This window comes from Python bivittatus, unplaced genomic scaffold, assembly GCF_059951505.1.
Source record: "Python bivittatus isolate LINGU-HERP-01145 unplaced genomic scaffold, Pbiv_v1 ctg000270_np1212, whole genome shotgun sequence".
NCBI classification, from domain to species: Eukaryota; Metazoa; Chordata; class Lepidosauria; order Squamata; family Pythonidae; genus Python; species Python bivittatus.
The window spans coordinates 1,359,951-1,385,958 of NW_028277050.1; the positions used below are offsets into that span (position 1 = coordinate 1,359,951).

Below are 26,008 nucleotides of genomic sequence, written 5' to 3' on the forward strand. Positions count from 1 at the left end.
TGCACACAGCTATACCGAAGACCATTCTTCCACAAAACGTTACAACTTTTTTACCACCAACCATGAACTGCTGAGCTGTTCAGAGAAATAGCTAAAGATCAGGCAGCAATGCCAGCATCTGAATGGATGCTCACATTAATTTCAAGTGCCTGATTCATTATAATATGGTTTGCACATCGTAATGGGAGTTTAAAGTAAAATTAGAGGACTGAGTAGCCATAAAAGCTGCACTAAAAACTGCTACAGATCTGAGGATTCTGCTTTGAATGTTTGGAAGTATTGGGTTTTGAAGACTCCTATTGCAGTAATATTTGCCTAGCAGCCAGGTTCACTGAACTAAGGGGCACAAAGACGACCCATTGAGAGGAGATTATTTCTAAGTAAGGGTGGGTAGAATTGCAGTCTTAGACAGATGCATCTTTCTAACAAGGCCTCAGCTCATGCAATCTCTCTTCTGTTGCCAGGAACGGAATTGCCAAAGTGAATATATTTTTTAAAGAGTGGAATTATAAAAGCAACGGAGAATCTCCAGCTTTTACGGTATGTCGATACATTTGATGACATGTTGCCAATGGCCTAAAATACCACAGAGCTACCATCCTTACTGCCTTTTTAGTTGGCCAAATTCTAGAACTATTCTTCATAGCACAGCAGTCCACGGATCTTCCTTTAAGCAATGCTTCCATTTTCAGTAAGCTGCATTTCCTCAATCTGGGTGTTGTTTAGAAGGTGGTAGATAATGCTTTTGAAATTATTAATGCTAATTAGTGCAACACTTTTAGGCACATCCTAGCCTGACAAAGCAATCTCTCTGCCACTAATCTCAGAATAAACTAGTTCTTATTTTACACCTCCACTCCTATTTAGTTAGCAGGAAATTTTGAAATTATTTTCAGCTATTGCAAAAGTTCACCCATAGATTGATCTGGGCCAAATGTAACTAATTTTTCTTATCTCCAATCTACCCATTCACTTAAGCAAATAGTGATCGGAAATTTTCTAAATGTACTCTAGATCTGTTGTATGCTCTGCAAATATTTAACAGTAATTGACTTTGACCTCCAGTAATTTTACTATAGTTATCAGTAATTTTACAGTTGATACGCAGTAAAAAAGAATCAGAATATCACAGCTGATGTGCAGCAATAATCGATCTATATTTCACAAACACATCTACAATGAAACTGAGTAAACTTTATCTTAATTTCATTCAAGAAAATCAAATAATAGCTGAAGCTTGATAATCATTTTGCAATACATCATTCACTTTTGGGTCAAATTTCAAAATGTAATTTTAAATTTGACTAGAATATTTATCCTGCTTTTGGGACAGAAGCAGCATGCCTATTCCCATGTACAAACAGAATGGATTTCCAATTCCTAGATCCAACAAGACCCCTAAAATCTAGGCAAGTTCCAAAGCAAAGGGTGTTAGTTCCTCAGTCCCTATCGATATATCAGCTACACATGGAGACAGGGATCTTTTTGAATCATTTTTAATTTTTTTTCTTTGTTTTTCATTGTACAGGTGGTGACGTTGCTTTCGCAGCTGGGGAACCAGTGGAGTCTTTGGTTTGGTTCATCAGTCCTTTCTGTGGTAGAACTGGCCGAGTTGATTTTGGATTTTTTGGTCCTCACCTGCATCCTGGTTTTCCGCCGGCTGTGCTTACATCAATCTTCTGACCTTCCTACACCCAGTAACTCGGATAACTCTGTCTTCCACAATGTATTTTCAGCCCACAGAATCCCACAAGAAATATCTGCTGAGGCTGGAATCGCTGCATTGCCATCTTACAACAGCTTGGAAGCACTAGACTTACACAGAGTTTCCTTCAGGAGAACAGAATAAAACCCAGACCAGAATGATTTGGATATGACATTGTTATATACGTTAATCCTGACCTATAGACTCAGCACTTGGAACTAATTGGCTAACTGAATTCTCACAAGAGAAGATAGGCCTGAACCTCATCTTTAAGAATTCTAAGGAGTATGAAGTTACAGACCTAATGACTTGAAAGCACCTTTCTTTCCGTACTTTGTCCTTGGTGTATGCAATTCCTTGAGTCTGTATCTGTTTACTGCCAAGCAAAATTAAAAAGATGCATTCTGTATAAATATTTGCTCCATATTTTGTAAGTAAGTCAGCTTTCTACAAATTGATCCTGGCTGTTGCTCCCCATTTCTTTTCTTTGAATTGAGGCTGTTCACTGATCAGATTCTCTGCAGCCAAGATGACAGACAACTAACCCCCTTCTTGTAGGTTATAAACAAACACAACCTTTTCAATATTTTTCATCCCTTGAGATGGCTAGAAGTCCTTTCTTATTATGGGAACTATCAGCATGGAAATACGCATTGGAAACAAAGAAAAGCTAAACAGGATATGAAAGCTCCCTAGGATTAGAACAATCGTACCACATGTACATGGATACACTTCCATACTTTGAGAAGCAAAGGATCCTTCATTCTGGATCCATGAACTATCGAGGTATACTTCAATCAGTGCTTCTTTAAGCAAGCTCTACCAAGGAGTTCACTCCATTTCTCTTCCTCTGAGTATATCCAAGATTTGAAAAATATATAGTTTACGATGCGGTTAATATGGATGTTAAGTTCTGCTGTATTACTCAGACTCAATATTCAGCTCCTGTATTGTATATTTCCCTACAAATAACTTCAGTTGAACAAGGACCTAAACTCTTTCCCTCTCGCTTTGTTTGCCCAGGTCCTAATGCTAGAAAAACAGTACATTCTTAGTCTTGTGTTCATTCTTGAAGTGGGTGGAAGGGTTTCAGATTGTTACTATTTCCCATTACACTAAATAATGATACTCCTCCAAGAGCAAAGGATGGCTATGTGAACTTCAGTACCCTTTTCTCCCCTTTAATAGTGTACTAAAACTCCAAAATGGTGGTAGAAAGTTAGACTGGCAAAATGTTTTTTTTTTTTTTAATACAGGCGGTCTGTATGCTACAAGTTATGCAGAACCCATTTACCTACATAGGATGATAACTTTATGTTATACAAAGAAAAGATGGATTTATGAAGACTCCACTAGTGTTCCATCAATCTAGGTCCACCTTCTATATTTGATCTCCAGAACAAAAAGGAGGAAAAAACAGGAAAGGCATGGGTCTTCAGGACAGTCCTTCTAATTTAAGAAGTTCGCTGAGTTAGAACTTCAACCTTTCTCTCCACAAAAAATTGTACTATTTGCATATTGCAGGCTGTAAAAAAAAAAGCAAGTATTTTCAGCAGTCAGTAAGGAATTCTATATTGGCAATGAAGCAAGAATCCCACCAACGTCAGTGTTTTTCTCCCACGGCTTCCCTCTGTATTCTTAAATACTAATTGGTTCCTTGACTGCATAAGGACAGGCTGAACTACCTCTCCCTTCCTCAAATTAGACGCCCTATGAATGTTTAGTGATATATTAGCTTAACCAGATAAAACAATCGTAGCTCTCACATCATAAGGATCCCCTTTTGGGCAGAATTCTGGTTTTGCTCTGCATTTCCAGCATTATGGGTACCAAATGAAAACATGCATTTTCTGAAAATGAAAAGGAAAAACATCTATGATTTTGATAGGAAAGTGTAACTACGACTGAAACCCAGAGTAAGCACATATACAAATGCCATCTTATACGCATTCAGGTTTCATGCAAGTCTCATTTTTTTATGTAGCCTTCTGGGGGTGTCTTCAAAAAAAAGTGTATTATTCCAAGTTGCTATTTGGAGTCCTCTCCAAATCTATAAGTTAAATGTTTGAGCAATGGCAGCTGCCTCCACACTTTTGTATATATTCACATACACTACACGCACACATACTGTGTCAGCAAGTTACAACTTCCCATTCCATACACTACAGTTGTGGAGGATGATGTTGAACTGTTTAATATACAATAGGACAGTTCATTTTTTTCCAGTATATTTGTAGCAAATCAAATACTCTTTCTGCATTTAAATCAGCACAGGGTGGAGTGTAAAGAAAATATATATTATACAGTACAACAGATAAAGAGCCTTCTGCAACACAAGGGGGTGGGGCTTCAGGCAGTGACTGAAGGTACCTACCCCATAAGTATACTAGAATAAACCTAATCCCATTTGCCATATGAACAATGCAAGACAGACAAGTATTTCTCTAATTTCAGTATGCTACGGTGTATATACTTGTGTTAATAGCAGCTGGGTAGGACCTCCATGCTCCATTTCCACATCATCTACACATAACCAAAGCAGTGACATCTGAGAACTCTGTTTCTCTCGGTAACTCCTGATTTACATTCTTACTTGAACAGAAATGATAGAAAATTAGACTAAGGAAATGAGAGCATAAATGAGCTCTTCCTATTACTACTTTCTCTTATATGCCTAAACTGGGCACAAGTTGTCGTTGGAGAACAGCACAAGGCCTTCGTGCTTCAGTTTCATCGCTACTTTTCTCACGCAGGGTCAGCAAATTGATGAATTTCTTTTGTAGACCCGAGACCATCATATAACCCTTTCGCGCAGCCGCTTTATATTTAGATGGCAGTATCAGAACAAATTCTCACGTGCTCTTGACCACTGTATCCAAGTAGTTTTATACCATTTATTTCCACACTGAAACTAATTAGGAATATTACACTGTTAGCATTTTGTTCTCTTTGACATAGTTTATTCTGCTTGTAACAGTTATTTTGCTAAATTTGCTTATGCAAAAGAAATAGAAAATGCATTATGCCAGTATAATGGGGGACAAACAGGTTAAGCCAAAAAAAAAAAAAGGATATTTTTAAGCCCTAGTCAAAGGCTGCCCTTGCTCAGGATTCTTCCAAATATCTTGCCTTCCACTGCTGTTAATTGCAGCCAATTCTCCAAAAACTCTACAAGGCCGCACCATATCAAGTCCAAATTAAGTACGAATGCCACCCATCTACTCGATATCCAGTGCAACGTCCCATGGTGCAATTGTACGTATCATCCACTGAGCCACAATGCAGCCCTGCTTCGTGCAGCAAAGAACAAGAATCCACATGGGTGAAGATCAAGTTTGCCAGCTTTCCTGCATCTATCTAGCTAGATGCCGTGTTGGCCCCTTGTGATCTGTCTCATATCAGATTATATATATATTCAGACAATATCATTTTTAGTACTCTTATTTCAGTCTAAATTCTTCTGCCTTACCACCTGCAAGGAGAATCCCGTTTCATCCAGTACTCAGACAGGTGAGCCCAACTCATTTTAGTGGGTCAAGAAGTATTTGTTAGCAGAGGTTGTTAAGAGTACACGAGCTGGTAGTTATACATGCCAGAAGAACATTATGGCTGCATTCCTCACAAGGACAAACCACACACGTGTGAGAAAGCGGCTGAAGTCCTGTGCATAGAGAAAGTAGTCCCTTGGTTTAGGCAAAGAGGGCCTAGGGATATGGGTGTACTTTTTGCCCATGCATAGAAATGGAGCAGTGAGGAGAGAGAAAGGGAAGAGGCGCAACATACAACATCCATGAAAACAGACAAGAAAAGCGGAAGAAAGCAGCCTAGTGGCCTTCTCTCAAAAAATATCGTAGCAGATTAAACCAAGATCTTGTCCAGAAGAAATCAAGAAGGGGCTGTGCACCTTACTGTGCTTCCTCTCCTACCGACAGCAGCATCACACCTTGTGCCCCGGCTCCTCTTCAGGTGTTGCACTTCCATCAACACAGTCCCACCGAAATAGGAAGAGAATTGTCCAAAGAAGATGGGAGCTCCATTCCTGTCCTCCTCCATCATCCCCCAAAGGGGAAACAAGATGGGGATTCGCAAAGAGATGGACTCTGCAAATGAAATGCTGGTGCATGGCAGTGAACATGCAAAAAATCAGCACCTTTGCAGCATGCTATGGCAAGAGTAGGGTTACTCCTAGCAAGCCAGAACTAACGTTTAGGGGCCAGATAAAATTGTTCTGAGGTTAAAGTAAATTAAGCCCAGTGGCTACCAGCTGGTAAGTCCTGCCAGAGCTTTACAGCTTCTGGGCCCCTTCAACAATATTCTCTGGTCAAGCCCTAACTGGCACCATAACAAGGCCTCTTACCGAACTATGCCTCATAGCTCTATCAGTCCTTAGACTGGAATCAGAAGAAAACTACCATTCTTCAGCGTATTTAAACTCTGAGCTCCTTTCACCCTGGAGTTATAGAACTTATCCCACAGGCTGTTAGGGGGCAAAGGGGCATGAGTTTACATGCACATGTCACTGTATATTCTGACAGGTATCATCAAGGGATGACCTAAAACTAAATGTGGTGAGAAATAGCACATCAAAATAAATACCCATGCAGTCTCCCAGAATCACTGGCATTCTGCATTGCTGTTTCCAACTCATGAAGCCAGAAAAATCCAGAGTCCTCATTTTACAGCACATTGCTTTTAGAAGGAAACCCTTCTAAATACACTACAGAGGTTCCCAAGACACAGCTCCTGCACTTGCCATTCCACTAAAGGGCAAGCAATATGGGACTTTCCAACTCAGTGGTACCCTCCATCATCTGTTAGCTTGGCCAGACAAGCCATCTAGCCTTTGAAAGCAAGGGATATACCTTCATCACAACTCTCATTCTGACAATATCGGGAATAAAGGCGTACTTGTTCTTGGAGCCAAGGATAAGGAACCATACCAATAACTTTCCTACAACATCCAAGAGGTGAAGTAGGGGATGGCTGTCAGCCGTCATAAGATCAGAACTTCTGTCATCAGAGCATCAACAGGAGCTTACCTAAGAGTCTAAGGAAGACTCGATCAATTCTGGTGATACCAGTATCTTCTCATCAGTAATCACTACTGTAATGAGACCCAACTTTTCTCCTCTCTATTCTGGGGGAGTTTGTAATAATACTGTCCATGGCCAAAGGAAATGCTTTCCTATAGAGTCCCAGGAGAACTGAGTACATACAGGACATTTCAGATTGCAAGTGAAACCCCAGGGGTAATCAACAGAGTGCATCAGTCCTCCACAGTTCCTCCACTAGGCCCACTGCCACCCTCCAAAAATGAGCTGGTCCACTCAGAGGCTGCAGCAGCTGTGAAGGGGGATCAACTCAAATCTGGAAACAGTGCATTAAAGTCTTGAATGGAAGCAAACAAAACTAACCAAAAATAGATGACAAAGCCAGAATGAAGAGAAAAAGGAAAGAGAAAGAAGAACTGGGTCTGGAAAGGGAAATGGGGTAAGAAGGCTGCAGACTGGGGTGGGGAAAAGGGGAGGGGACCACATTCTCAGGTAAAAAAGTAAACTAGGAACAGAAGCAACAGAAGAAAGAGAAAGGAGAAAACGAGAGGGCATGTTACACCAAGCATCCCACATTTAACAAACACTACCGAGCATCAGGAGAAGGAAGCTCCCCTCCCACCCAATCTGCCTGCCTCTCATCCAGCAAGTGATAAATCTCATCATCTCAAAAGGCACAACTATTACTGATTTGTTGGACTTTAGCATTGCTGAGAGACAAAAGCAGGTACCATTTCCCATGCTCAGGGCAGGCAAATATTGCTGTTTACCCAACGTTTGTGACTCACAAACTCAGCTACTCTGATTCCCCTTAGTACTTACGTGCAATTGCAATGACCACAATGGCACAGATCACTCCCAGCATGATCATCATCTAAAGAGAAGAGTTACAATGAGTCCATGCATAACCCTCACATCTCTCCCTTGGCAAGATCAAGGCCTCCCACAAAAATGGACAATGGACCATCTGAAGCTGTTTCATCCCAAGCCCATCTTCATTGATCCAACTACCCCAGTACTCTTTACTATCTGGTACTGATTTCCAGGTTCCCAACTACACTTTCCCAGTCCTGCCAGCATCTTCCTGGCAACATTCCAAATTGCACCTAGAACTTTAGGTATGCAAAACATTGGCTCTATTTCTGATCTACGAGTCTATGTCCCCCATTCTGGAAATGAGCTGTAGCTTCATTATACTGTAACAAAGTAAGATTGCCCAGGAATAATTACTTTTATAAAAGACTGGAAACCCTTTATAGACTTTTGGCTGAAAATGGATAACGATGAATTGGTAATTTCGGAATTTATTAAAAAGGTTTATTGATGGGAAGAAGGGAACCATGATATGAAATTTGGGAGGGTAGAAATGGTAATTACTGTGTTTGCAATTACCATGTAACTGTTCCAAAGAAGATCAGAAGTTGCTTCTCTAGATATTTTTCTTTTGTTATCTTTCACTTTTTCTTTTATTCTTTCAATATTTTTCTACTTTTCCTTTTATGTTTCCATAGTTTACTAATCTCATGTAAAATTTTCTTTTAATAAAAACTATATTAAAAAAAAGGATTGCCTCAGACTGCAGCTGTACATTCAGTGAACTGCCCACTTCCGGCTCACCTTACAGTTTTTCCACCAGTACTTTCTCTTGAGCGCTGCTGCACTACTTTCAAATACTTGGGCACCAGCCTGGAGGGCATCTGCTCGTTCATCTAATTCTGAGAGTTTCTGATCTCGTTCCAAAACTTTATCCACATTCACACGCATAATATCCACCACCTGAAGAGAAAGGATAATTAACTCGCTAGCAAGAGAGAAAGCAGAAGACCACAAAGAACCACTTCAGTAACTTACTTCTTCCACCTGCGCTTGAGTCTGCTGCAGGCGCCGATTACTGGTCAAATTTGGAGGTGGTCCAAGGGGCCCCCCAGCATTTTCACCCCCTTCCTGTCCTGCCCCTGGGGCAGCTTGCTGAGATGGATCAGACCTACAGAAACAGGTCAAGTACAAGAGATGATGCAGATGCGTACATCCAATACTCAGCCAGAAACAAGCACACTGATATATACAATTGTAACTTGGCTGCAGACATCTTGTTGTTACCACCACATAAGAAAACCCAAGCACTACAACATGGAAAAGACAAAAAAGTCTATTCAAAGTTACCAAATAATTGGGCCACGCAGGACACTTGAATTATTTATCTTTAAAGTAAAAACACCTTAAGAGGAAGCTGGAAGACTTAGGTCTAATATTAAAAAAAAAAAGTTATTGTATAATAATAGGACTCACTATCTTACACTGTTGTACTATTTTTTTTTAGTTGTATGCCATCCAGATTCTTTAGAAGCAATGGACTTCTAAATCAAATAAATACCAAATGTCTGATACTCAGTAATGCAAGAAATAGTGAAAAGTACTAGGCTTCCACAGTGTGAAAAAGAAAGGACTCAGTACCTATTACACCAAAGGAAGCCAGTATATTTCAGATGTAGACTCTCTCTCTCCCAAGAGCAACTGTTGGGGTATTATAGCTCTTCAGAAGTACTGCTAGGAGATAGTGCTCGAGCTTCGCTCTGACCTATCTGGGTTCTTCAGGATGCAAGAAATGAAGTTGAGACCACAGCAAGCATCACAGGCCAAATGAAATGAAAATCCAGTGCATAGCAAGCGATGGTTCAATGGCAGAGTTGTGACATCTTATTTTAACTGCTACCTTCAGGTCATGGCAAGGTCTCCTCATCAAGAGGATGCAAGTAAGATGACAAGCTATGATTCAGGAAGTCACCCAACTCTAGCCTTACTTCAGCAACAAAATCTTTAGAAAGGTATAAGAAAGGATTATTTAACTCCCTCATCTTCTTCTGTAAAAAACTATTGCTTGAATCATCATCAAACTCTGATTATGAGGTGTGCTAAATATCTGGAATGTACTACTTGAGTAATACTAATAGTTACAGTTGAGTAGATGTATGAAGAGGGATTCCCAAGTCTGCAACCATAAAAGAACTGCTGTGTCACAAGGCAGAAATGTTTACTAATAAGTAACATTGCTAGATATATTTGGCTTTGCTGCAGCAGCAGGAAGAGGTCAAAGAAATCATCACGCAAATCAGTTCAGAGAACAAGAATGCATTTTCCAACATAGCAATGGGGGCAGTGGTGCAAACTCATGAAGGTTACAGACTAATGGCCAGGCTAGCAAAAAAATGCCATCGGATGCTTCAGGCAGTGTTTCCAGGCATTCTTGCCATTAGCCCATAGATGAAGGAGGAGACTGGAGAAACGCAATTATGGAAAAGACAAGGAGTCCCCAAGAAAGAGAACAGAACTTAAGACTTCCTGCTTCACTGTCCAAGCAAAGAACTATCTGCAGTCATCTGCACACCAGCGCCCGTGCGCATACACACGCTATTTTGCTTCTCTTCTCAGTGATGAATCCTCCATCACCTGACTGCTCTTTCAGCAGAGATATTATGAGGGACCAACTCAAAAACCAGCTACCCATTACGCAGGTTCCTATACTGCACCTCCAATGGGAAGCCCACACGAAGCAGAGTTGGCCACCTTGGTCACCCGCAACTCTTGCTGCGTTTTTGTTTCTTCATACAAGGATAATCGCCTGTGCTAGCATAATTAAACCCTTTCCGATGTCTCAGCTTGTAATCAAGGCAAAAATGGCATTTTCGGAGCTCCCTTCTAACGTTCTGCACGAAAATATCCCTCTCCTCCATTGCCGCTATGTGTCCGCTCAAGACGCCGCTGGAGCCTCCGGGCACATCCCTTACGGACAGTCCTCGCCTGAACAGAAGCTATCCAGCAGCCGGGGGCAGGAATCGCGGCGAGGGGGACAGGGAGAAAGATGGAGACGGCGAAGCACCCGCTGCAGCAAGGGGAACCGAGGAGCCATCGGACGGGATGAGGCATCCGTCCACGCTCCATCTCACTTCGGCACCGGACGACGGAAAAAGAGAAAGGGGGGGGGCGGCGATGCTGCAATGCGCAACTCGGCAAGCGCCGCAACTGAGCGGGAAAACCGGCAGCGCGCTACAGGAAGGCCAGCAACGACGAGAGCGTCTGTCCCTTCCGTCCCTACTCACATGGCCGGCCTCGGCTCCGGGAGCCCTTATCTTCCTCTCAGGAGGAAACGCACGAAGCAGCGCAGGGGTCAACGGCCCGCCGGCGGGAACGACCAGGCAAGAGACTCCCCACCGAAGGCGGTCGAAAACGACTGCAGCAGGAGCCTCACCGCCGCGGGTGGGTTTTATAGAAGGGGAGGTGCGGCCCTTTCGGCCCCGCCTCGCCACGCCGCGAGCCAATGGAGAGCGCGTTCCTGTCACACACGCCCCCCGATCGTTGCCGGCAAAACTCTGCGAGCCAATCGGCGTTTCCTGTCTCGCTCTTCTTTAGCGCGAAGGCTTCGGAGAACGAGAGGCCGCCGCTCGACGGCCAATCAACGTCGGCTTCGTTTGTGTAGCCCGCCCCTCCAAGTCTCTCCGAGAGCCGGGGGCTGCAATTCGGCGCGCGCGTGAGGATCCCGTTAGCTTCAGGGAGCAGTTCACTGCTGTATAAAATTGCACGCAGTTCCTCTCTTTTAGATTCTCCTCTTGGGGTGGAAGGAAGAGGGGCCCACTAAACTGAAGCTATGGCTGGGACAGCAGCAGCATATTTCTTAGGGGGAAAAAATCGTATAGAAATTCTGACATTCTCTTTAGCTTACGGGTGAACCCCCTGTTCTATCCCTTGTGAGGGGAAAAAAAGTTTCTGAACAGGCTGAAGCAGGGTTCCTCAACCTCAGCAACTTGAAGATGGGTGGACTGAGGTTGAGGAACCCTGGGCTAAAGAACAACAACCTTGCCTATGAGAGATACAATTGGAAGAATGAGATCAAGCATAAATTAAAGAGATTGAGACTTGCTACAGAAAGATTGTATGGGGAATGTTGGTTGCAAAATCTAAATCAGCTTCTACTCGTTTTTATCGAAAATTAGAATGACCACGCTTACAGCCACATTCTTCCAAACAAAGCTCCACCAACTTTCCTTAATTCTTTCTGCATTTCATCTCCTGCCTTTTTCTCAGAGAGATCACAGAGTGTATAGTCGTTTCATACAGTACTTTAAGCCACCAGACCTTAACTATGACTACTACACTTTATGGAATTGGCACTTGCAGGACCGTTTGTTTTTTCATGTTTAAAATGTTTTTAAAATATGGTGGGGGGAGTGCGTGCATGCCTTTGAATCAGTTTTTGACTCCCGGTGACTGCCTGGACAAGTCCCTGCAGTTTTCTTGGCAAGGTTTTTCGGAAATGGTTTGCCATTGCCTCATTCCTAGGGCTGAGAGTGAGTGACTGGCATGGGTCACCCAGCTGGTTTTGTGCCTAGTCTCCTAGTTTCTAGGCTGATGTCTTACTTAACCACTACACCAAACTGGTTATCTTAAAATAAGATAGAAAGCAGCAATTAGAAATTGCAATCCTGTATCTGCTTATCTGGGAACATGCACCACAGGACTCAGTGGGTGTTACTTGCCACAGCTGAGACATTATTTTGACTTTTGCTGGTTTTTGTTTGTGAGGTGGCATAGGGTTGTCCATTACAAGTGCACTTAAATTCTGGATTTCTTCTTTGATGAAAGGACCGTCACTTTTGGGATGAGAAAGGGAAAAAAACCTGTTTCTAATGCTAACCTGTGTGTTTTGTTTGACATCAGTTTCCACACCACATTATCATTTCTTCATAATGCCTCTTCATTCTCTTCTAGTTACTGGTCAAGAGATGACCTGCCCTTCAGGAGATGACTCTGGCCTCTTGTGTCCATTCAGGCAAGGGGAGAGGGAAGAGATTTGGAGAAGTGTGACTAATATGCCTTTGGGTTTCTCTTCCAAATCTATTCATTGTTCTCTGAGAAATGTCATATACTTTGAAAATGGTTTCATCCCTGCTAGCTTAAGATACGCAGAATTACTTTGGGGTCAGATATGTTATCCCTAGGGATCCTTTGGAGGCAGTTCAAAAATTGCAGTTGACTGAAAACACAGCTCAATTCCAAGGGCTGTTTTTATTACCTTTAAAGCCATTTAGGATTTGGGAGCAGAATCCCTACAGAACTCATTTATCTTCACATAATCCATACGCCTAAAGTTTTCAACAGAATCCTTCAGATGCCACCTCCTCTAACAGGTGGATACAAGGGAAAAATCTTATTTTTCTACCAAGAGGGCTCTTCTAACCCTGTTTTGAGATTAAGGGCCTTTTATTTGTTATCTGATCCCATACATGGAAATGGGAAGGACCATAAATCAAAGATTTCACAAAGGTAATTTATTGGTAGATTGTGTTCATCTTTATAGCCAACCCAATATAATCAGTCCCAAAACTAATACAGTATTTATCGAGGCTCTAAGTACATTCAAAATTATGAGTTAATTACAAGGAAGATCCTTTTTGTCTTATCTGTAATAAAACAAATTACAGAAACTGCACTATTAAATACTGTACTCCAGTTTAAAAAATACCTTTGTTAAGAATTTAATAACCAAGGATGTTAATAAAGTTGTAATGAGCAATTATGCTTAGGCAAATCAAAGCAGATTTGCATTCTTGGTGAAATGTAAACTCTGTGAATAAAACAGGTCTCTTTTTGGAAAGATCTGTTTTAGAAGGCATGTAATAACTATTTAGAATGTTTCGTATTTGAATAAATTATAACCATGAAATACTATGCTGAGCAATAATACAAATCACATATTATACAATATACTAACTCAGCCAATAAAATGTGACCCCATCACTTAGTTTCAGATGAATTCCTAGATAATGCAGCCAAAAACAGTGTGAGTGTAACATATGAGAAGAATCAGTTTGGCACTTGAAATTCTGAGGCATCTAATATTTTTTGTACTGTAGTCAACTATATTCTTTTTGGGAGAATTTAAGTTTGAGATGTTACCAGTGTGTAGGTATAATAGGTCTGTGGAAATCACCCAGTGAGACTCTTCACAGGCAAAGTACCCTTCTAAATCTTGAAGTCATAAAGCAACTCCAGCATGGCTACTTTGAAGCTCTCCCAAGATCTTCTGGGTGTACATGCTCAAAAGACTCAGTTATTTAAAAAATATAGCCCATAATTACAGAACACTTGCCAATCCCTGATCTAAGTACCAGATTATTTTAACAAACTCTTTTGACTAGATACATGTTTATAAATTTTTCCCATCATCATTTGAAACAGAGTTTACCAGTGCCAAAGAAAAAATCATCTCAGTGGTGGCACCACGGAAATCATGTGCTCTTTTCAGTGAAATACAACAATTTTCCTCTCTCTCTGCTTTTAGAACATTAGTCTAAATGTTTCTACTCAGTTTTTAAACCATACACATATTGTTTTATGCTATCTTCAAAACTATTTTTTCCTATTATATTTATAGTTCATAATCTGGGAGTGGACAACTTTGGGGTCACAGACCACACATTCACTTTTAAAACATTTTTAAATTTTTGGGGGGAGGGGACTGAAGACCATAGGAAATATAGTTGGTAATATGTTGTTCCTGAAGTGGGTGGTCAACTTGGGAATCCCAATTTTTGGGGGCTGGGTAAGTTTTAAAGAGGAATATGAGTGCCTTAAGTCTACCAGAGGCTTGAGACACCCGCTTTGCCCCTTATATTTCTCCAAACCCCATGAAAAATGGATCTGATTTGATGGGAATTAGTGGGATATCAAGTGGCAAGCTGGATCTTAAGGAATCAATTTTGCCCCTTAATTGTACAAAACCCAACCCCCATTAACAGCCAACACACATATATGCTTTAAAAAGGCAAAACATATATACAGCATTGACAAAACAATCCTGCTTCTCCTAAGTATTATATTCAGCTCTTTGGAAAATTCCTCTATTGCCATCTGTAACTCACTTTGACTCTCTTTCTAATCTCCAGCTTAATTTTTTTCTGGAAAGCTAACCATCCAAACAAGTAAGGCCTACATACCACCTGCCATTTTGATTTTCAGCACACTAGTATCCCATAATTGAAGCAGTGAAAACCTTTTTTAATAATAATGAGAGATGGAGACGGTGATATGTACAAATGAAGGTATCTACTTGTATCATATTAAGGACCATTTGTATTTCAGTTTCATTGCAATAGACACACAAAACTGGAAGTCATTCTCTATCACAAGAAGAATCAAATACTGTACTAAAACATCTAAAAACATGGGTTGTGGGTATTCTACATAAAACCTAAGTGGGGAAAAACTCAGATGGTCAGAGACAAAGAGGAGGCAATATAAAAAGATGAAATTTATTATTTGCAATTATACTTTAACCAGGTTGGCAAACTGCTATAAAAAATTATCCCATCCTTAAACTGCTGCACTCTTTTGATTGAAATGCACATGAAATCAAAATTGCTTGAATGATACTTCTAAGGAATGGCACATCAACACACTGAAGTATTTTGATTAATGAAGTAAAAGAAAAATAACTGGAAATAGAAAATAATTCAAAAGACAGAACAAGATGATGAGGATGACGGTTGGACAGCTTCACACAGCCACCAGTTTCTGCACATTAGAACCACTAAGAAATATTTTCCAGAAATATACAATGTTTTGGGAGATAAATGTTGTTACAGAGAACCTGCTCTTAGCGATGCAGTCCATAGCGATTATAACGCTTGTACAAGAATTTAATTCTCTTATTCAGATTATGATAATCTTCAGCAAACATTCGGTCACCCACCATTTTCTTTTTGCGAATGCATCTCTGCAGTTCATTCCCCCTCCAGCCACGTAGCCATATGGGCCCTACAATCAAGTCCTTGGGGTGGGCTTTGAAATCCCCTAAAAAGAAAAATACAACAGATGCATTTTGGAATTCCACCACTTTAACTGGCCCATTTTTTGATCATAGACTCCTACCAACTTCAACTGCACAAGGCATTCCCTGGCTCCTCAAAATAGCCATCTGAATGTTAAGTAAATAAAAATATCTTTCTGTTCAATCTTATCAAAAGCAACATGTACTCTTCTCAGATTAGGAACTTCCATGACAATTTCCCTCATCCAAGATCCAAGAAAGGATAAAAGAAAGAAAGATTTCTTAAACACTTGTTAGAATCACAGGAAAAGTTTGCAGGGAGCTTGGGGGATGGTGGATTAGAGATATCTCCCACACACATGCTGTTATTGGAAGACGACAGGTTGTTGATAGGGGGAATCTACCTGCCTAACAGACTCATGCTTAACTAGCATTTACCCAAAATTCCAATATTGTCATAGACACCAAAGAGTGCTCGTTTCTCATTCCATCTGTCAACCACTTTTGGAGGAGGAGGCTCTTTCACCAGAAATGAGTTAGGAACTCCTGATTAAAACAAAAACAAAAACAGGAAAATTAGTCAATATCACTGTAAAAGATTGCCTTTGAAAGTCTTCCTTTGGCAAGTCAAAAATTGGAGCTTTTATGCTGCATGTTTACAGACCAAGCCTTATATAAAACCTAAAGTTAAATCCATATGTAGAAGGCTTTGTTTCAAAGCCCTCTAATGCTACAGTATCACTGGACAGCTTTAGAAAATAAATTCACTTAAGTCCTTAAACCACAAATTATTTGTAAATGCCTAGTCAACCATCACAAGAGCATTACTGCAAGATTAGTTACAAACAAGACTGCAAATGAACAACTTCTGGACTAAGTAGCCTTACACAGAGTACATTACTGTATAATGTAAGCAGTTTATGAACTAAGCCACCCCTATCCAGGAAATGGCAGAGCTCCTATATTAGCTGAAGCTGGAAATAAGCACTGTTAGCCACAAAGATCACCTGAATGTCAATGCTAATGATTATTTTAAGTGCAATCTTATATTCCAGTGTTGTTTTTCCCTGACGGAGTTCAATATTTACAACAGACTCTACAATATCCATAAGGAGAAAATGCCCGCCCCCCCAAAAAACCTCCCCTTCTGCCTCATCCACCTTCTCGCTGCATCTGAAAAAGAAGGGGAAGGTGAAGATGCTATAATATATTAAGGCACAGGATGGTAAAATAAAAGAAACGAGGGGACGAAGTTTCCCTTATCAATTGAAACGCCAAGAGGTGGGTTTCATGTCGAAACATCCCCAAACGAAATCCTCGGGTGCTTCTTCCTTTTACCCTCCACCCACCCACCTGTGCTGAACAGGCGACGAGCTGTAGGGGCGAGAAGACTGCCCACCCAGGACCGCGGTGCGGCCGTTATCAGCCGCCACGCCGCCTCCATCGAGCTTCTGCCTCGCTCCGACTTTTCCGCTCGAAAGGGCAACGCAGCCTCACGCGCCGGCCATCTCAGAAGCTTCCCAGAACGCACCGCGCCTCTGAGGCTTCGATTCGCGGCGGGGCGGGGGAGAGGAAGGAGAAAGGTCGCAACCATAGAGATAAAAAATGAAAGTGTTAGATGTGTTAATCAAGTCTTTGAGGCAAGAATGTCTGGCACTTACAATGTTTTATTAGAGGTAATTATAACTAATTCTCACCTTCCTTCCTTTTTTGATCACCCCCCCCCCGCCTTTTCCTTCTTCCTCAACAGGAGCTCTATTCTCAGGATTCTGCTCCATGCATAGGGGCTGAACGACTAAATCGGTATTTTTCAAACTTGGACTTTGAGTTCACGTGTAAGGCTAGGGAATTCTGGGAGTTGAAGACCACGCGTCTTAGAGTTCCCAAGTTTGAAAAACACTGCACTAAATCTTCCAAGCAAACAAGGCTCTTGGTTGCAGGAACTAAAGAGGAGAGTATCCAGTTCAATGGAGAAAATAAGGAGCTACGTGTAATTATGTTTATTTACTTAGAAGAAAAACATTCATCTACTATGGAAGTTACCATGGTAAAAAGTTTACTTTTTAAAATGTGTATGTATGTGTATATGTATGTATGTATATGTGTATATATATGTGTGTGTGTGTGTGTTTCACCCATTCAAATGCAACTGACCGCTCCCAGACACTGAGAATGCAAATACTTTACAATTTGGAAATTAGTCTGAGACGGGCCAGATTTCCTAACCAACTATCCTTCACACAAAATGCTTCAGTCTTTGCAGCTCAAGTCTGCCAGTGCTTCCTTTCGTATGGGAGCATTATTTTCCCCTTCTTGAGCAGAAAAAGCACTGTACTTTTAAATAAATATATATATATATAAGTAGTATATACAGTACAGATATCTGTCAACTTGAAATAAGGCTTGACTAAAAGAGTACAAGCTTCTGATACTTATAGCAATTTCCAACAATTGCAGAGTTGCGTTAGTTGCATTAGTTGAAGTGATTGGCAAGCTTAGCGTGAACTACTGTATTCTGATCTCCAACGTCATCATCTCCCCTCGAAATAAAATAACATTGTCTCTATCGGGAGCATTTAAAAGTATTTCAGGAGCTGCTTTGTCGCATAAAATTGGACTAGACATGGGTTACAAAGCAAATGAAGCACTTAGCGCTTTGTTTCAGACAGTACTTTGATTTTTTTTTTTTTTAAAAAAAGGGGAGCTTTCACTTTGTATCCCAAAGGAAAAAAAATAGAAGTACTGTATACTGAAAGGAACTCGGCCTTCAGTATGAGAATGTAACTCTATACGTTTTCATAACTCTTCCCGTTTCCGAAGCGCGCCCATTCTTGCGGGATTTGACTGCGGGCCACGGGAGAACCATCGTCTTTTAAAGCGATTGGCTGCCGAGCTTTCGAAGAACAATCTGATTGGGCGGGTGGACATTATTCGAACTCTTGGCGCGCCATTTTCCCCTTCCCCTACTGGTCTGCAGGCGCGCGGAAGAGGTGTAGACCGGTTTGCTTCCGCCCCCGCCCCGCCGGTTCCCCAGCCCGCCGAGCCGGGGTCGTGAGGGGTTGGCGCCGTCGGTCCCGCGTTCCAAAGTCTACGATGCTCTGAGTTCTGCCTGGCGCCGAGCTTCGGGGTGCGGGGCGTTTGAGGCTGGGCTTGCATCCCATTAGGCTGCCGATCGGCGGGGTCATGGCTGAGCCGACTTCGCTTTCGCCTCTCGCTTGGGAGTTCCATTTGCCTCTGTCTCCGGCCGACCTGCTCCGCAGCGCGGGGTCTTTGCAGTACGTGGTGCAGGAGGTGCTGCCCCTCAGACAGCTCCCGGAGCAGCTGGCAGGTTAGTGGGAGAAGAGGGGGAGGGAAAATGGTCTCCCCGAGACTCCTCGTGTTCCAATAGAAGAGAATATATACGTAGCTCAGGATTGAACTGTGGCGTCCTTGGGGTTCTCTGAGCTTGGTTGTTTTCTTGCAAACGTTTCGTTACCCGGCTAGGTAACATCTTCAGTGCTAGAATGGGATGGGGTTTGCTTTCTATTTATACACACACACACACTCCTCGTGTTTGTGTGCAAGTCAGAGTGGAAATGGGGCGGAGCAATTAATGTAATTCATGCCTTTCCATCAAAGCAGCGCCCGAGGCAGCATTGACTAACAATGAGTTGTAGTGGTGCAATCAGGTACCCTGAACTAAGCAGAATCGCATAGGTTGGACGGTTAGTTCAGAATAAGACCAATACCAGCTTTCCAGATGGTGGTGCATTGAATGGTTAGATAATAAGTAGCACCCTTTCAAGGTGTAAAAAAAGATTACCCTTTTTGAGATTATTTAAACCATTTTATTACTCTGGTTGTAGTGCATTTGTATTCTGCTTTCCAAAATACATGGGATCCAAGCATAGACAAAAATATATCCATATTTAGCTTCAGCAAAGTATATGTTCCAGAAAACTGAAAAGACCAAAATCTAGTCATGGTCTGTGTTCACTTAAAAATAAGCTAATGTTTAAGCTATGGTTGTTAAGTAAGGCATAGTAGCAAGGTCCACATATCACACTGTCAAAAGCAAGCAAATCACATGATGAACCAGGAGTTTTTGAGTTATGGGTTATGTTTTATTTTTCCTTTAGTGTAACAACATATACCATAGCAGTGTATGAACTGATTAAGGAGCAGTTCTAGTAAGTTTCTGTGGCTTGCAAGATCTCTCTTACTCAAATCATGGGTCACCATTTGCAGTTGATGTACAAGATGTTCCAAACTCAGAGATTCTGAGTACCAGAAATTCAGTGAGTTTGTAGGTCTCACACACAAATCCATTCCAATTTACTCCATGCTTTCTTCACTTTGGCAGCTTTATTTAAAGAGTTATCCTGTTTTGCTGTATCAATTACAACTGTAATGTTTTTGCTCAAATCATCTAGAAATCTGCAAGTAGGTTCTGAGCTACTCTCTGCCAATTGGTCTGGAGTTGGCTCTTCTCACACGTGGACTTTCTTTTTGCAGAATTTCGGACAGCTTTCCGCACACAAGGGGCACTTGCTATCCTGCAGCATTTTGATACTCTATTCAGTATTCTACAGTGAGTCTGCACAATATTCTCTAGTAACTTTAGAATTTCCTGGATATATGAGAATATACGGGATGCTTTGAAAGAAATGTTTCTGTTTTAACTTAATATTCATGTTTTGCAGCTACTTCAGGAGTGTAGATACTGCTGTTAAGGAAGATGCCCTAGAACTAATGATGAAAGGTGAGTATAGTCTCTTAATACCATAGGAAATACAAGTTCTTGTTACAGCTAAATGATGATAACAAGGCAAATGTGACCTCATTGGCAGGTTGCTCCCTCAGCCTGTTCCTTGTATAATGGTCTGTAATCTTGGTGGTCAGTGCAGAGTAATGCGTGTTCGCTGTAAGGGCAGACCAACAGGATGTCCCATTCCTTCTGTCTGCCATTTGTTTGGAAGAAGAGATCCATCTTTTTGCATAGTGTTGCAAGAGGTGGTCAGGGGATGGATACAGGACAAACATAGTGTGCCTGGGTTATGGGTGCTGGGTGCTCCAGATTTATGCTGATAGGATACCATGAGCACAAGTCTTTGGTAATCTGAAAGCTGACCTGAGTTCACATTTAGAACAAATATCTGTTGAGAGCATGTCTGAAGATGATACCTTCCTACTTCTCCTTTTAGTTGTGACTAATCAATCCAGTGCCCTGACAGCCATCATGAATGATTCGGACCTAGCATCCTCCCTTCGAGTTCTCCATCTTAATGCCCTAAAGATGAATTGTTATATACTAGTACGGCTAGCAGAGGCATTTGAAACAGAATCTGGCAAGATTAATCTAGTGGGATTGGATTCCAAGAGGAAGGTAGGTGGCAGAATCTCTTTGTTTGCTGGGCAGCTTTTTTCCCCTTAAACCTGTTGCCCTGAAGTCTGATTAAGTTCAGTCTTGCAAGTTGTCCTCTTGAGTGGCTCCAGCAATGCCAGTTATAGAATATGCTATGTACCATACCCAAATCTATGATTTTTAAAGAATAGATTGTCTTCTTTTCCTTGAGCCTACACCATTCAGCATTCAAGAGAAAAATAGCTTTAGTTCCAGCTTCCTCCAGTAAGCAGGGCTTTGTAAATTAGTTTTTATATAGTCCTGTCTGTGAACTGAGATTTCTCAGTTCTGTTTTCACAAAATAGATAGGAGCGGTTTTTAATTGGAGACACAATAGTGCTCTTTTACAATGTTAGCTCAACGCAGACCCCTGTAGCTCATTGTTCAGAAATTAGGCTTCATCCATATATTAAATATAGGGAGAGGGATTGAGGCCGTCAAATGTCCCATTCCCATCTTTGCTATCCCAACATATATTCCCAGGTCGACTCCCAGATATTTGTGTAGGCCCTGCCTTGTAGAAGGAATCTACAGGCAGTCAGTTGAGAATATGTAAATATTTAACATAAGCAAATCTGGATACTGTACATCCAGAGCTGAAATCAACAGAGGCAATTAAATGTAATTTCTGAAGATGACTTTCACATACACAGCTTTCGGTGCATATCTTTTCTTGATGTTCTGGATTTGTTTTACAGAGCAAGAAAAGCCAGGCTAAAGGCTTTGTCTGGGAGGAAGAAAGGCAGTCAATTATACAACTGCTCACACAATTACTTCAGTTGGACCTTCATCAGCTGTGGAATGGCTTGGTAGCAGAAGAAGAGTTTGTGAGGTGTGGAAATGGAAAGGGTTAAATGGAAAGCTGTTTTTAGACAAGGCTCCAGGAAGCTTCATTCTGAAGGAATGTGAAGGGTCAGTCACATGGGAAGAGAAGAAAATTATTTAAGTCATGTGAGCCAAGAAGAAACCATTGTTTGTTTGCTTTTTTTAGTGTTAGGTACAACTTGAAAAGATTGTAGTACATGAAATCCTTCTATTGCATTGCGAGATCCACTTGCTCTAACTCCTATTTTGACTCCTTTCAGTTTAGTGACTGGCTGTTGCTACCGTATCCTGGAAAATCCTAGCATTAGCCACCAGAAGCATCGGCCTACGCGAGACGCAGTGATTCATCTACTAGGTGTTGCTCTACTTCGATATGACCATATGCTCAGTAAGTCTATTCCTTTCTCTTAGCCTGGAGCAGGTCAAACACTGAAATATTTCTAATTGCTGTACCATAAATCTGAGCCATCCTACTTTATGCTGTTTTTTAAATTTTTATTTATTTATCAAATTTGTCACAACCCATCTCATGAAATGACTCTGGGCGGTTTACAACAAGATAAAAATTCATTAAAATGCAACATAAAAACAATCCTAAAAATAAATGGGTTCCAAGAATACTGTTACTGAAGTTAATACTGTTACATACTGTTACTGAAGTAGGTCTTCTCTTACCACAGTTCTCTTTGATAGGTGCCACTCTAAAAGTCACACAGATGCTTCAGCACTTTGAACACGTAGCTTCAGTATATGTGGAGGCTGTAACTGTGTGGATCAAGGAATATGGTATGAAGAGTATTGTCGGGGAGATACTAAGGTGAGAGGTTTATTCTGTCCCTCTTTCTTACAGCTCTCAGCAGCATCAACCACTGACTTTTGATTCATTGTTCAGGGAAATTGGACAGAAATGCTCTCAGGAACTGGCTCGAGATGCTTCTGGGATGAAGGGCTATGCTGCCTTCTTGACAGAACTCACTGAACAAACACCAGCTATTGTTCTGGCCAACATGAGTGTCCTGTTGCATCACCTGGATGGAGAGGTACTGTTTTACAGTGGTTCTATGATATATTTTGAGACTATATTTTTCATATGGAAAGTAGAATGAAAATGAAATAAACAGCTTCCTATTTTCATTGGCTGAGATCTTGAAAAAAGCTTAGAGAAATTATGGCTGAACCAGGTGCTTTCCTTTTTAAGAAAACTGACTTTTGACTTTTTTAAGTCAAATGTTTTATATCTAATTTTGTCTCTACTGTGGGCTCTATTGTATCTTAATACGCTCAGAACCATTGCTTTTCCTCTTTCCCAAGTTGAATAAATACCCAGATTTCTGCTTTTCCCCCTCTTGTAATCCTGCTTAGCTTCCTCAGGCTGGTACTTCTGCCTGATATCTTGTAAGAAAAAGCCTGAAAATTTCAGTGAAGTATTTTATTTGATTGCAAGTCTCCTACTTGTGCTTACTTAAAATCAATGGTATTGAACTCTGTAGGACTTTCTTTTGAGTAAACATGACTTAAATCAGGATACAAGTCTATTGAGCTGATGTTGCATGTGGACTACCAGTGGCACAGAAGTGTGCCAGGCCGGAAAGGCTTTTTCTCAGCAATTATTCTGAGTGTACATTTGGCTCACCAAAGACTCCATATCAGCAAATTTTGATTTTTCGTTGCCTTTTCTCTCTAGCATTTGGCAATTATCAGTAAGTCTAGCCTAGCACAGAGCTACTGCTGTACAGAGCTTTTGGCCTGAGATTCTTGCATAGATGAATCAACTAAGTCTGTTCCAAATCTGAAGCTGCTTTGGGATATTTGCTTTCTGGGCGTGTCATCTTCTGGTTTGCTAGTTTTGGAAATGGCCAGCCCAGATGCTCTTCTAAACCATGTTCTAATTCTGCAGAGTTATGGAATGCGTAATGCCATTTTGGCTGCTATGGCAGAGATACTGTTGCAAGTGCTGAATGGAGAGCAATTGGAGGAAGCTGCCAGAAGTACAAGGGATCAGTTCTTGGATACTCTGCAGGCACACACGTGCGATGTCAATAGCTTTGTGCGCAGTCGTGTGCTTCAACTCTTTACCCGAATTGTGCAACAGAAAGTGAGTTTCAAAGAAAGTACTTTTTCAACTTAATTAGGGCAATTAGGTTGCTACTGATGTCTTCTATTATTTTGAGTTAGGCTGTAATTATTTAGAGGAACTTCTACACTAGATCATTTGAGTAAACACCATTGTCTTGTCATGGAGCCAGACAGAAACAAATCTGGAAGCAGATGGCTACCTGCCTATGGAGGGAATTTTAAGCTTTATTTGCTATCAGATATTCCTGTCAAAGCAAGTGGGAGGAGCCACCCATCCTGGGATATCCTCTATAGAAAAATTGTAATGCCCCTGTTCCAACCCCCAATAGGAGTTCAACTGGTTAAAAACAAATACAGAGAGCATTTGACTATATAAACATTCTGGTAGGGATTCACAAAATGCAAAGTAGTTTACCACAAATAACACATCGTTAGCCTAAAGCACAAATAGAGACAAATAAACCAGTGCAGTAGCTAAAGAACAATAGTAGCATTTAAGAAATAGTTAAAATACTGAAAGGGGTAGTTGTGAAAAAAAGGACTACATATGGCAGATAATTTCCTTAAAAAAATTGGAAGCCAGTACAGCTTTTTCAGCTAAGAAGATGCGCGCTTGCTAGGTTCTGTCTCTGTTAATAACTAGATTGTTGCATTCTGGGCCAGCTCTGTCTTCCATTTTTGCGAAATAGTCGCAAGGCAGTGTTGTCCAAACTTGGCCACTTTAAGATGAGTGGACTTCAACTCCCAGAATTCCCAATTCCCAAGTCCACTCATCTTAAAGTGGCCAAGTTTGGACAACACTGTCGTAAGGTGTGCTTTGCAGCCTTCAAGGAGAGCACTTGGACCTGGGATGGAGGCCTCTTCGTATTTAGGGTCAAGCCCCAGTGAAACAGTTGCGGCTTCCTTCTGAGGAAACACACCCATGTTCTGGCAGCAAGTGGCCTGTTGCAGAATTATGTTTGAAAGTTCCAGCACTGAAGCTCCCAGGGAGGGCAACACTGGTTTTGCTTCTCTTATCTGATGTCAGGAAATCTCCAAAATACAGTGGTACCTCAGGATACGAACTTAATCCATTCCGTGACTCTAGGCGTATCCCGAGTTGGTCGTAACCCGAAGGAAATTTCCCCATAGGGTTCAACGTAAATCCAGTTAATCCGTTCCACCCTCCGAATTTGGTCGCACCCCGAAGCAAATTTTCCCATAAGGTTCAATGTAATTACCGTTAATCTGTTCTGGCGTCCGCGGACCACGTGCCAGGGGCGGGAAAACAGGCGCGGCATGAAAACGGCCGGGCGCGGCGCGCAGCAGAAAAATGGCCACGGACCACGTGTCGGGCAGAAAAATGGCTGTACCCTGAGGCGGAGTTCGCACATCGAGGTAAATTTTTGCGGCCGGAGCTGGTCGTAACCCGAAAAGTTCATTAGTAGAGGCGTTCGTATCCCAAGGTACCACTGTACTATCTTTTTTGTAAATTATAACAATGTAATATCGAAGAGTTTTGCATAGCCTTCCGTGGGAATGCTTGCCCTACATTTTCTCTGTGTCTAGTATGTTCAAAGTTGTAATCAGATTTATGTAAGGGTTACAGGCCAACTTCAGGTGGCTGCCAAGCAATTGCTATCTATCAGTGAAAATATGTTACAACTGTTCCTTCTGAATTTCCCTCTAACAAAACTGTTCATGCTGCTAGAGAAAATGAAGGTTTGCACTGTATATCCTAAGACTTCTGTGCATCTCCAGATGGAAGAAAATAGTTAGGACAGCCAATGTCTGAGCAGAGTTGAGAACTTGTTAGAGAGTGGCACTCGTTCTGCAGAAGAAATATGCCCTTACTATCGTGATTGCATCAGTTGTATCAAATAACTTCTCTTTTTACTACAGGCTCTGCCCTTAACTAGATTCCAAGCAGTTTTATGCCTTGCTGTAGGTCGGCTACAGGACAAAGCAGTAACGGTGGTTAAGAATGCTATTCAATTGCTCTCTGCCTTCCTTTCCAACAACCCTTTCTCTTGTAAGGTAAGGTCTATAAATCTATTTCTTTCTCTCTGCAATATTTTTCATTACTCCTCACCTATTCTCATCTTCTGCAAATGGATTTCTGCCCACCCTGTTGGCTTAAAAAAAAGTATAGCCCAAAATATGTT

General features: G+C 41.4%; 4 protein-coding genes and 1 non-coding gene across 9 annotated transcripts in view; 3 read left to right on the top strand and 2 right to left on the bottom strand.

The window, feature by feature from the left end:
* The window catches only part of SCNN1A (sodium channel epithelial 1 subunit alpha), a 20,184-nt gene extending 18,320 nt beyond the window's left edge, over nucleotides 1-1,864 (top strand). Inside the window, exons 12-13 of the mRNA XM_007429616.3 lie at nucleotides 465-540; nucleotides 1,529-1,864. Coding sequence (XP_007429678.2) covers nucleotides 465-540; nucleotides 1,529-1,849 — 397 coding nt within the window. The 3' untranslated portion in view covers nucleotides 1,850-1,864. The remainder of the gene's footprint in view (nucleotides 1-464; nucleotides 541-1,528) is intronic.
* The window catches only part of VAMP1 (vesicle associated membrane protein 1), a 22,872-nt gene extending 11,887 nt beyond the window's left edge, over nucleotides 1-10,985 (bottom strand). The window contains exons 1-5 of one of the 3 annotated variants that reach the window (XM_025167545.2): nucleotides 10,854-10,985; nucleotides 8,608-8,740; nucleotides 8,374-8,532; nucleotides 7,579-7,630; nucleotides 554-3,230 (exon numbers count right to left, since the gene is read on the bottom strand). In XM_025167545.2, the coding sequence (XP_025023313.1) occupies nucleotides 3,160-3,230; nucleotides 7,579-7,630; nucleotides 8,374-8,532; nucleotides 8,608-8,740; nucleotides 10,854-10,855 (417 nt within the window). In that variant the 5' untranslated portion in view covers nucleotides 10,856-10,985 and the 3' untranslated portion in view covers nucleotides 554-3,159. The other 2 variants (XM_025167548.2, XM_025167546.2) reach the window with 2 other exon arrangements.
* Nucleotides 10,986-13,078: 2,093 nt separating this feature from the next.
* On the bottom strand, nucleotides 13,079-17,124 carry MRPL51 (mitochondrial ribosomal protein L51). The gene is made up of 3 exons (XM_007429614.4): nucleotides 16,934-17,124; nucleotides 16,019-16,126; nucleotides 13,079-15,603 (listed from the first exon to the last, which is right to left on the bottom strand). The coding sequence occupies exons 1-3, from the start codon at nucleotides 17,022-17,024 to the stop codon at nucleotides 15,407-15,409; spliced, it is 396 nt and encodes a 131-aa protein (XP_007429676.2). The 5' UTR covers nucleotides 17,025-17,124; the 3' UTR covers nucleotides 13,079-15,406.
* A 1,419-nt stretch (nucleotides 17,125-18,543) lies between these two features.
* Nucleotides 18,544-26,008, top strand: part of NCAPD2 (non-SMC condensin I complex subunit D2) — a 39,098-nt gene continuing 31,633 nt past the window's right edge. The window contains exons 1-10 of one of the 3 annotated variants that reach the window (XR_015795785.1): nucleotides 18,544-18,908; nucleotides 20,075-20,150; nucleotides 20,263-20,321; nucleotides 20,764-20,945; nucleotides 21,662-21,795; nucleotides 22,049-22,176; nucleotides 22,482-22,605; nucleotides 22,681-22,828; nucleotides 23,686-23,883; nucleotides 25,746-25,880. Coding sequence is in view for 2 of the 3 variants with exons in the window: in XM_088138579.1 (XP_087994705.1) it covers nucleotides 18,764-18,908; nucleotides 20,075-20,150; nucleotides 20,263-20,321; nucleotides 20,764-20,945; nucleotides 21,662-21,795; nucleotides 22,049-22,176; nucleotides 22,482-22,605; nucleotides 22,681-22,828; nucleotides 23,686-23,883; nucleotides 25,746-25,880 (1,329 nt within the window). In the remaining variant the exon portion in view is untranslated. Of the gene's footprint in view, nucleotides 18,909-20,074; nucleotides 20,151-20,262; nucleotides 20,322-20,763; nucleotides 20,946-21,661; nucleotides 21,796-22,048; nucleotides 22,177-22,468; nucleotides 22,606-22,680; nucleotides 22,829-23,685; nucleotides 23,884-25,745; nucleotides 25,881-26,008 lie in introns of those variants that run through there. The other 2 variants (XM_088138579.1, XM_088138580.1) reach the window with 2 other exon arrangements.
* Nucleotides 20,369-20,687, top strand: LOC112540800 (small nucleolar RNA U85). The gene has a single exon (XR_003084861.1). It is a non-coding gene; the product is annotated as a small nucleolar RNA U85 (small nucleolar RNA).